Source organism: Podarcis erhardii (genome assembly GCF_964252035.2).
Source record: "Podarcis erhardii genome assembly, chromosome: 3".
Classification (NCBI taxonomy): domain Eukaryota; kingdom Metazoa; phylum Chordata; class Lepidosauria; order Squamata; family Lacertidae; genus Podarcis; species Podarcis erhardii.
In genome coordinates this window covers 43,583,607-43,595,616 of record NC_138507.1, presented here as the reverse complement: position 1 = coordinate 43,595,616, position 12,010 = coordinate 43,583,607, and the positions used below count along the sequence as shown (strand labels likewise).

General features: G+C 41.9%; 1 protein-coding gene across 1 annotated transcript in view; it reads left to right on the top strand.

Annotated features, from left to right (window-relative positions):
* Positions 1-7,557: 7,557 nt before the first annotated feature.
* The window catches only part of GABRR1 (gamma-aminobutyric acid type A receptor subunit rho1), a 30,093-nt gene continuing 25,640 nt past the window's right edge, over positions 7,558-12,010 (top strand). The window contains exon 1 of the mRNA XM_081857208.1: positions 7,558-7,775. Within this exon, the coding sequence (XP_081713334.1) occupies positions 7,654-7,775 (122 nt within the window). The 5' untranslated portion in view covers positions 7,558-7,653. The remainder of the gene's footprint in view (positions 7,776-12,010) is intronic.

Genomic DNA, 12,010 nt, shown 5'->3' with positions numbered 1-12,010 from the left:
GCTGGATAACCTAATCAAGGGGAGAGTTTTCAAATGCACATCAAGTAGCCACACCCACCTCTGTGGATGGCAGGATCTAGAACCAATCTAGATTAACAGAAACATGTTGAGGATGAGCAGGAATTATGTAGCCTACATTCTCTGTACACTTGCTTATGGTTTCAAGCCTTCTCTCAGAAACTGGCTAACCCCTGTTATATTATTTAAAGTAATCAAATATTCTAATTCAGCAGCAGAAGAGTCAGACAGGGAATGCTGAAAATAGTGAAGCGAAGCTGAAAGGTAATTTTGGCTGTGAGTGAATATTTATACAGTGTCTAAGGTGAGGTGATGCAGAAACTCCCACATCCCCTGGCAGCTTCCTAGTAGGGCTGGGAATGTTCCCTCTCTGAAACCCTAGAGGACCCTGGAATGCAGAATGATGCAACTAGACTAGTGATGGGTACAGACTACCATCAACACATGACACTGGTGTTTAAAGACCAGCACTGGTTTCCCATCTGCTCCCAGGCCAAGTTCAAGGTTCATATACTACTGTACATAGATTTGACTAACTTAGTCCCAGGACACCGTAAGTACCACCCTACCCAGTAAACTGCAAGTCGGTCAGTGAGATCGTTAGGGGGAGGCCTATTGGTGGCTCCCTATGGGCCAGAAGGACAATGCAAGCCAACAAGGAGTCATGCTTTGGGTGTTGTGGGCCAGACTCTATGGAACTCCCTTCCACAAGAAGTTAGGCAGGCACTGTCCCTGTTGAGTGTCAGGTGCCTGGTCAAAGTGTATCCTATATAAATTCCTATCACAATATAAAGAGGGTTAAGTACAGTAGCTTGTTTTACCTGAGTTTTTTTAAAATCAGTTTTTAGTAAAGATTTTGTTGTGTTACAAAACAAACAAATAAACAAGGAAAAGTACATATAGTGTCTCCACTTTCAATTCATAGAGTCTTACAGTTTGTTTACAATGTTTACAATGTCATAGACATTGTTCGACTGGGGGAAAAGTGAGGGAGGGGGAGAGAGAGAGATGGAGAGGATATAATGATATTTTGTTCTATTGCATAGTGTTTAATTACCCTGTCCACTTTCCACACAGAAACAGTACTGTCAGTATTCAGTGACTATGACTAACTCTTTAACTTTGCAGTAAAGGGCGTACCCACACTTAACTTTCCTCTGCTCTTTCCAAGCATATCCTGCGATTTAAAGTTCTGTGTCCTTCTCTTTTTGCTCTGGAGCTTTCCCTGTGAAAATTTGCACTTTAATGACAATCTGCAGAAAACTTGAATTAGTGTTTACTCCAACTCAGCTTTAGATTGGACACAGAACATTTAAGCGTGGACCTCTGCATGGAAAGAGCAGACAAAAGGCAAGTGTGGATAAGCCCAAATTTATTAAAAGTACCATATTGTATCAGTGGCCTGTTGTCATATCCCTTAATCTTAAATTTACCATTCTCCCACGTGAATGATCAGAGGAAGCACTTTCTGAGGCTGAAGCTGAGAACTTAGACTCATGAAGGAAAATTTATTCAGAGAAGACTCAAAACCGGGGTGGGGGACTTCCAAACGCTCAGATTTGACAGCACTCTTGATGCCAGCCTTGGGTGTCACATATAATACCTTGAACACATCTCCCAACACAGCAAGGACTCGTATTAGCCAGTACAGTTACCGTACATTCACTTGCCAGGCTCATTCAGAGAGTAATTCCTGGACTCTATTGCCCAAGTGGAGAGTTCCCAGCACAGTCTGATAGAAGACAGAAACTGAAGAACTGGCAGATGGCATGAAAAGGAAAGCTGCTGGTGAGAAAGAGCAGCCTGGAGCTGAGAGATTTAGAAAGGGAGTGAGAATGAGAGAGCTGGTAAGAGACAGAAGAAATGTACCATGATAGAGACAGCATCTTAAGGGGGAGATGGTGCATTCTGGAAGGGGTGGTCCTTATTGGAGGGAGAGGGGAGAAAATGAATGAAACAGGGCTGAAGAGAAAAGGGAGTTTGGGTACTGAGGTGCAGAACAGGGTCTGTGGGAGTTGAGAGACAAAAGTGAAATTGAGAGGGAAAGAAGGAAGGGAGGGGAGTGTGAGGGAGGAACATAAGGGAGAAAACAGAGGGCCTGCTGTTGTTTGTGAGGGTGCAAATAAACCCAACTAAATATTTGTGAGGGTGCAGAAGGTTACAGTGACAAAAGCAAGATAGGCAACAGCTGCAGTGCAAGGGCAATGTTGTCAGTGTTTTGTGTGGAGATGTAAATGAAGTATCTTGGTTTGAATTCTGTTGTTCTTTTAAACAGAGCAGATCTGAGCAACATCCGGCCGCATTAGCTCATGTTGGCATGTGGCCAATTTTCAGGAGCAGCATTTGAGATTTCTGCTTCTTGACTGCATTCTGCCTTGCTTATTCCCCTTTCTTTATACAGTATACAATCCATTTAGGGATTTACACAGGCTTAGATGCACATGAACTATATTCTGCCTGTGTTTTTATTTTTGCTCTGGTTTCAGGAGACCTGGGGTCATGAGTGTTGTGGCATTTTATTTTCTCCTATAATAACTGCTAGGAGAATTATAAGAGAAGATAAACTGCTCCAACCACTCATATATTGAGAGATACCCCTGGTTTCACTCTATTTTAATGTAGCCTCTGACTATCTCCATTTACCACTGGAAAGCCCCTCAGACAGCCAACAATGGTTTTGAATCTGCTTGCAGCTGTGCAGATATCATTATGGCATCCCTCACCCAATAACGGGGGTGGGGGGCGGCGTTAAATGAAGGTCAGGATACAGATGTCAGCAGTAAAAAAACAAAGAAACCAAAACCATGACCACACAAATCTGGTAAAACTGTATCAGACAGGCTGGGGATGTGGAAGGTTTTTCCATGTGGGACAACAAATGAATCAGTTCTGTTATAGCATCCCTCATTTCAAGCGCTTTGATTGTTCCTGACCTTGTAAGCTTTTGTCCCTATAATATTATTCTGTCCGGGGCTGGGAGCTAAGGTTGAGTACAGAACGAGACAATACCACAGCATTTTCAAAAAGATAGCTTGCTTCATATTCTTATCCTAGGTTAAGACTCTCAACCATTTTCTTTCTACAAAAATGCCATCTGCTGGTTGTTTTACTGAATTTATTTATTTTTAGGGCTATAAAATATGTATCGTTTTTCACCTGAGCATCCCATGGCATTTAACTCAAGATGTGGAGCCAATAATGCCGTTTTTCTCCTTCAGCAACTTAGATTAATTAGAACCAGGTAGCTGAAGTGATGCGAAATATAACAGGAAAGAGTTTTATAACTGTACTACTGTATCAAACTAACTAACTAACTAACTAACTAACTAACTAACTAACTAACTGTACTACTGTACAGTATTATTACAGGGATATATGCAAGTCCTAGCACAGTGGTGGGGAATCTGTGGCCCTCTGGAGGTTGTTGGACTCCAACTCCCATCCACCCCAGCTAGCATGGCCAGTGCATCAGGGATGATGCAAACAGGTGTCCAAAAGCAACCTGTGAAGAGTAAGAGATTCCCCATCCCTGATGCAGGTAATAAGGCACAAATAGAATGAATATAGAGACTGCTGATTCCAATTAAATTTTCCTGGAGCATAGAAATGGAAGAATAGTAATTTATGTAAAATGTGGACTATTTCAACAGTGACATGTTAAAATATATTGTCCATTTCAGGGAAAGGAGATAGAGCCTTATGAGGGGCTTTTTCCCCCAGGAGCTACCCAGCTTGGGGACTTAGTACTGTGGGGCTGAAATAGATGTTCAGGTAGTAGAAGCATTTTCATTGTGAAATTCATAATAATCTGGTTGCGATTCTTATGGTATAAGAAGTACTTGACATTGGATTTCCTTCCTCTTCTATTATGGCTTGTATGTATGGAAGTTCCTGCTTTTATGTATAAAATAAAGGCAGGAGGGAAGAGGAATATTCCTTTGCAAGCACACATCAGCCATACATGCCTTTAAGAGATTCAATGTATTGTAATTCCCTCGTAGGAGGGCTTACTACCAGGCTTCTCTCTCACTTGCAGCTTGTTCAGAAGGCTGCAGCATATTGGGTTGGTGATCTGAACCTGTGATGATTTTCCATTCCTCCATTCCAACACAACAGCAGAAAGCCAGCCTGGACATTTGACTGCTCTAAGTGAGATATTAAAAATAATACTATCACTCTCATTTCCTGGCATAAAATCCTGAAGCTGAGAATACTCCCTCCACATCCATATGACCTGGTCCTCTGGCTTCTCCACACTTTTCAGTAAATCCAGGCCCCAATGGGGTTCAACTGCACATCTGCCAATGCCCACAGAGTACTTCTCTCTCTTCCTGCCTGCATGAGGTCTGTCTCAAGACCTTAATTACTTCTTTTATAACTAAACTGCTCTTCAAATTACTAACATGTGGGGGCAGAGCAACATAGTACATGTCTAAAGAAGCTGAGGGAATTAATAATCTATGCAAGAAAGAAAACAAGGGAGTGACTCATAGAATTGTCGAGTTGGAAGGGACCATGAGGGTCATTTAGTCCAATGCCCTACAATACAGGAATCTTTTTGGCCAACGTGGGGATCGAGCCCACAACCCTGAGTCTCATGCTCTGCTGAGTGAGCCAGATTGTCATGAGAACATAAGAAGAGCCCTGCTGGATCAGACCATAGGCCCATCTAGTTCAGCATCCCATTGGTCAACAAGATGCCTATGGGAAGCCTGCAAACAGGACCTGAGCACAACAGCACTCTCTCCATCTGTAATTCACAGAGATGGGTATTCAGAGGTATACTGCCTCCAACAGTGGCGTGTTTGCACACAAGCCTGCAATTCTCACAGGCAAACCTGACACTCGGCATGAAACCTGGAAGCACTCCAGGAGTTCATGTGAGAATTGCAGGCTACACACTTTATAACATGAGATAGAACAATGTCATCATAACTAGCAGTCTTTCCCTTCGTGAATTTGTATAAATCCCTTTAAAAACCATTCAAGTCCCATTATTTCTTTTTGGAGCAAATTCGATTGTTTAACTATATACTTTGTGAAAAAGTGTTTTCTTTTATCTGTACTGAATCTCCCATTCAGCTTCACCATATGTCCATAAGTTTTAGTATTATGTCAAGAGTGGGAGAAAATCTCTCTTTCTCTTTACCCACATCATGTATAATCTTATTGATTTCGATCATGGTTTTTTATTTCATTTATGAATCACTTTCCATGAGCCATTTGAAACATCATATGCACATATATACACACACAAGGCTCCAGTTAAGGTTGAATACTTGAGCATCCCCAGGGCTGTGGACCTGCTCCTTACAGGGAAGTGCAAGCCCACCCAGGGCAGGACATTTCCCCACTTCCTGGACTTGGGACCCATTACACCTCTGTCTTTTCAGGATTCAGCTTCAATTTATTGTCCCACATCCAGTCCATCAGTGCCTCTGGGTACCAATCTATCACCTCAATTGCCTCTCCTGGTCCAGATGGAACAGAGATAGAGTTGGGTGTCATCTGCATATTGGTGCAACAATCATCAGATGCAGCAGCAGTACCTGGAAATTCACTTTCACCAATTGAGACTATGGTACCAAAGCCAAGGTGAAAGACTGGCAGTGATATCAGTAATCAGATTGTTGTGTTCATTCAGAAACCACCATGAAAATGGATGACTGATCCACTGAACTGTTGCACAAATACCTAGATTTTATTTAAAAAAATAATATCAGAAATAAATAGATGAAACATTGTCTGCCTCTTGGGTAACTGTCACCTGTTATCTGATGGTAGGGCTAAACACTCCATATCTTATTATATTGTGTCGAGGTGCAATGCAATTGTTCTTCTTAATGACCTGTGGGGAACCAGTTCGGTTTGAGTGTTGGACTAGGATCTGGAAGACCAGGGTTCAAATCCCCACTCAACTATGAAGCTCATTAGGTAACCTTGGGCCAGTCACTGCCTCTCAGCTGAACCTACCTTCCAGGTTGTTGTGGGGATTAAATGAAGAAGGAATAACCATGTATGCCACCTTGGGTTCCTTGGAGAAAAGGGTAGGATATAAATGCAAGCAACAACAACAAAAGGGGGAAAAAGGTGTGTAATGAAGTCAAATTACATTGCTGCATAGTTGTTTGTATTTGTAATACCATGCAAAATGTGGTGTTTGGGGCTCACTTTCTCTGATAACACAACGTGTCAGCCTTTGCAATACTAATATGATAATGTTGGTCCTGTCTTTCCAAAATCTGGCACCTTGAAGGCAAGCTGCTACAGACCTGGGCCCTTCAACTGTGACAGTCTGGAGTTGCTGCAAACATCCTTTCCACCATGGCAAATGCAACCAGTAAGGTTTGGGATGCTGATCTCCCCTCCACTGCGTATTCCATCTCCGGGGTTTGGAATTTTCTGTGACTTATTGGGAAAGGAACAACGGGTTCAGCTATCTTGGGGTTAGCATCAGAGGTCAGCATTATTGGGCATGGGCCACGGTTCACACCCCAGAAGGAGGCCCACTCCCAACCCCTGGATCCCACTGGCTCTGCTGATGCTCCTCCTTACTGTTATTGTCTGTTCACTTGTCCCCTTTAACAAAGTGAGCAGCAGCAGGAACAAGGAAATGCAGCAGCACCATCTTCTTTCCATGTCTGTTACCTCTGGACAGTGCATGGACTGGGCTCAAACGGAGAGGGGCAAGTGAATGGGCAGCACTGACAGCAGGGAGGGAATCCCCACCCAAATAGTGCTGAGTTTTCTAAATCCTTTGTTAGCATCCATACCCTTTTCATGAACTGCCAAATACTGGCAACAATACTACCCGAGCCTGTGAAAACTCTTTATCACTTTCTTTTCCTATTAGATTTCCTACTTTGTTGAGATGAGAATAATAAGCCACGATTAGCTTATAAATATCCAGCTCTGGAGATGATTTGAAATTCACTCTGTGCAGACCTTTTATCACCTTATAATTGGATGCTTCCTATATCCAGGCACCCTGGCACACAGTCAGCAATAAAGCATAAGCCACAAGCCCTGCACGTTCCTTGAAGCACATCAATAATGGCATCTCCATACACAACAAGGACGGAGTGCTACCAGATCAAAATAGTATATTTCACGCATACAGTAAAGCAGCAAAAATGAAGTGATGGTATATGATGCACCTCAGAATGGCTGCTAGTTAAAATCAGTGCTGGTACACAAAGACATCTCAACAGGTGCTCCTGTTACCCTCCCTTCTGTTTAAACTGCTATGCTAGACAGCCTCTGAACAGCCGGACAATCCTGGCTTTCCAAGAGGGGAATGACAAATATCATTTTCTAAAATACCTGAAATGCTTCACTTTAAACCAATTTGTACAATAGCCTGTTTCAAGTGAAAAAGAATAATTGTTCTGTGCAGATCCATGAATTCTACACTGTTTGAAAATCCCTGCCATCTGACGTAGAGGGATTTATAGGTTTAGTGGAAATTGCTTTCCCCACTGTCCAGATTAAATACTGTGGGATGATTTTTCGTATGAGTAAACATCCTTTCAATAATGAACAGACTGATAATGTCTTAAAAAGAGAAAAAGGATCTTCATTTTGGTTTTCTTCTTCTTTTGTGGACTATTTCCGGACATAAGACCAGAGGATATCATGTTGACTGTTCATAAAATGCAGTTTAGCATTTTCTTGCTGTTTTGGGCATGGGTTTTGTCCACAGAATGCAGAGCTCACTGGCAAGGGAAAGAAATTCATGAAGTGTACAAGAAAGGCAGGTGAGTTGAATTGTCAATCTGCAGGGCGAGAGATGATGCAGTATTTCAGATGAACAAAACGGCCGTAATGGGTCAAACTAGCTGCCTCACATTTGTACAAGAGATCTTCTGTTCTTTGCTTTTAATGCTTTGTGTTGCTCCCTTTTCATTTAGTGTTGTGCATTTTTACAACTCAACATACCAGATGAACAAATGAAAATTCAATTTACTATGGCTTTCTAGCTTTCGGGAAGAGAAGCAGGAGGAGTTTAACTGGCATTTATTAAACAATATTTTAATCAATGTGTTGATGTTACTGAAGGACTGTGACTAGATATAGATATAGATATTTTACAAGAAATTTACAGACAGATTCTAATGTTTTTCAGTTTCAAATTTTGAATACATACCCAACACATAAAGAGGTATGTTGTTTAAAACTGCCATGATAATCTTCTTTGAGTGTCATGCATTCAACTTTCTATGTATATGCCCATTATAATTATTAATATTTACTTATATTGTATTAGTGTTTTGAAGCGGAAATAAGTCAAATCAGATGGCAAACTGTTGTGGAAAAATAGGAGAAGTTATAAAATTCCCTCTAGATTCCTGATCTGCTTATTTCTACAATGAGGATGTGTTATTTTTCTTGGGCTGATATAATAAGGAGAAAACATACAATTGTTGGAGATCAGAAGGGATACTGATGGTCCATATATTTTTATCTGTTCAGTATTTCTAATATTAACTGCCAGTTGCCCATTTTACTGTGGGCGAGCAGGTTAAGTGCTTGTGCAGATTAGATCAGAGACTGTGACATTGTAGTTTTCATTACAAAAACTGTTATCTAAGACATATGCTAAGTAAGATAGCCATAAGTCTCTTAATTTTAAAAACCAGTTTTACATATTATTTCAGCATAAGCTGTGAAAATGATTATAATTAATAGAGTTGAGCGTGTTTTTGGTGGGGAGAATCTAACATTTTTAAAGCAATATAACTCCACTGATTTAGGAAGGCCAAGCGGTTCAGTTTCAAAACTATTACTACAGTATCAATATTTATGTTAATAATTTATATCCTAAGATAAGTTAATTTAAGGAAGTTTGTGAAAGGAAAGTCCCCTCTACACCCCATGGAAAGCCTCTCCAGAAGGCCAGGAGGGCACAACCTGAACAGTGTGGGGTGGGCTCGGGGGTTTTGGGGTAGAGGGAATTGACCTATATGAAGAACTCTGCCTGATGTCAGGGTCAATAGCCCCCTCCTGTAGCAACCTCTTGAACATGTGATCACACAAGAAGAGCCTGCTGTTTCAGGCCAATGGCCCATCTAGTCCAGCATCCTGTTGTCACAATGGCCAACCAGATGCCTGTGGGAAACTGGCAAGCAAGGTCTGAGCAGGAGAGCAGTCTCACGCCCTGCGGCTTCTAGCAACTGGTATTCAGAAGCAGTAACACCTCTGGCTTTGGGGGCAGGCCATAGCCATCATCTCGCAGTGGAAGGACCCCTGACACTCCGAAGAGGCCTACACAGGGGAATAACTATTCTTCTATTAACTCCCATAAATTATATTCGGATCCAAGCCTATGAAATGCTTTCAGGGCTGGTATCTAAATAGGTAAAGGAGATACCATTCACAGCTGAATGATTAAATTGATAAATTGCCACAGATACTAAAGAAAAGTGACCTTTGCTAATATTTACTGCCAAATAGATTAATGTAAGCGAGTGGAGCAAAACCTTCAGAAACGTGTGTGGCAAAGACACTTAGGGTGCAGTTCTAATGCTGCTTACCTGGAAGTAGCCTCATTGAATTCAACAGGACTTACTTCTGGGTAGGCAGGTTTAATATTGCACTGTCAGGCAGTGATCTATGATGTGAAAAGGGTGTGTGTTATAATTTAGTGGTTATTTGCTTAATATTTGCTTTTCAAACACATACACCACCACCATCTGGCCTAGGACAGGCCTTCAAGGACATAAATCACTGTCCTTATGTTCTCCTCTGAAATGTTGGAACATATATTGATGCTTAAATTGCCTGATCCGGTTCATGCTTTCCAATAATCATACTTTTGTGTATGCTGCAGCTGACATCGATCTCAATCACGCTAATTTCCATTTCAAATTGTTTTCCATGGCATGTGGGAGCACAGAAAAGAAATGGAAAGCTACAGAAGTCTGTGAAAGAAAGCAGTAATTGTTGGCCCAACAGCCAATTGGCAAGACATAAAGGACTCATCAGGTGCCCTGTGTTTATTCCAGGAGTTCTGAAAGATTCTATTAACTGGTTGCATATTGGAATGACATGCACCTGATATAGTCTGGGCAGAGAAACTAGACACAGGAGGGGACAGCTTGTACTTTCTCCCGTGCTCTGCAGGAGACTGGGCAAACTGGACCTAAGAGCACATCAAAAATTACAGATAGGTTGTCTAGTAACAGTCCAGAGCAAGAAAACAAATAAGAAAAACAGAGAGATGAGAATCTTATATATTCCACAGAATAAAGTACTGGTTGAAACAATTCTAGCAGACTTGTTTCACACCCACACCTACACCTCATGTATGGGACTTGCTAAATATGCCTGGCCCATCAAAAGAAAATTAGGAAGCTTAGATTTGTAAATCATCAACCAAATATGTACATCGTAATATGATGCATGAAGACTAAGGGTAGATCAGGATTTGGCTTCCAACAGGGAGGCTGTTTTTACTGATAAAAAGCATTCCTTCATGAAATGGGAATGTTCTGTTGGAGTGGGGGGGGGGCAGGATACTGGCTGATACTGTGGTGCTGATACTGATACCTGATGTACTGAAATCAGGACATTGCTTTTGGGAAGTTCTCGCAGACCCTGGAAAAGGGATTGGGAAAGGGTGGAGACAGGGTACCTACTTTCCATTTCCTAATATAATAAAGCTACTTTTATTTTCTTAGGGCAGGGATGGGAAACCTGTGGCCCTCCAAGTGTTATTGCGCGTAAGCCTGTCCCGCCCTTCCCCTTTTCTGGTGCCAAACACTGTGCGCACATGCACAATTGTAGATACATTGAACGTGCACAAAATGGGAGCTGCCTGTACAATACTTCCTAATTTTGCTTTTGGTTTCCTTTCAATATTGAGTTTGAAACAAATTATACTGACAACAATGTATCATGACTGTGGCCTTGCCTTTTTCTTTCCTGATAGTGACATTTTAAAAAACATCACCACCGAACACAGTTTTGCCCTGAAAGATTTTTATTTTGCAGCTGTTTTCAACTTTGTCTCTGGTTTCTAGAAAAACCATGAGTTCCATGGATGGCCCCACCATAAGGATGCTTTTCTTCAGTTAATTCTAATTTGATGTACTTAAATTGTCCCATTCTAGCTAGTGTTCCCATGAGAAGACGCCAAAACTATTCAACTATTATTTACAGCTTTTGCCAACCTGGTACCCTCCAGATGTTTCAGCCCATTCCAGCAAAATATATATATATATATACATGGAAAATCCAGCATAGAGATAACAACTAAAACCAATATAAAGCCATCAGTGGGATAAGGTTGGCCTTTAAGTAGGGGTAGGGAAGCACCTCAGCAACAGGCTGTCTCTGACTTATGGCTATTTGTTTCAACATCTGAAACAAGTGTATGCCTACAAGCGTAAATGAGTAGGAAGCTCACCATGCAGTAAGGAAACATGCAAAGGCAAGGTTCCTGAGTGCGCAGAGGTGCCTGCCATCATCATCTAGATGGCCAGCACCAACGTGGACACTGATTTTGAGGGGGGATGAATCAGGAGGGTCAGAAGAGGCAGTAGCACAACCCACAGGTGCTAGACCAAGTCCAGTAAGCAGAGACCTTCAGAATCAGACATGCTTGGACTGGAGACCCCTGAGCTAGGACCACCAGTCACTGCAGCTTCCAAGCTGGACCCCATCATGAAGCCAGAATCATTGCCTTTAAGGGCCTCAAATGCCACTGAGAACGTTCACCACAAAAGGTAGTGTGCTCAATTAAAAAGAATGGAGAGATGGCAGTGTATCAGACTCCAGGACAGAGGGCTGAACCTGTAGGAGTCCTGGGAAGGGTAGTCAGGGCCAATAGAACAGCTCAGTTCCTACACAGCACATGTTGGAGTTGTCTTATCTCAGGGTCCTGTCCAGGGTCCTGAAATATATATATCTCTGGTCACCATTACTTCCTGATTACTATTATTGACCTTTTGAATTACACTGCCTTTGCTTGTCAGTCTCTTGCTCTTGCTAC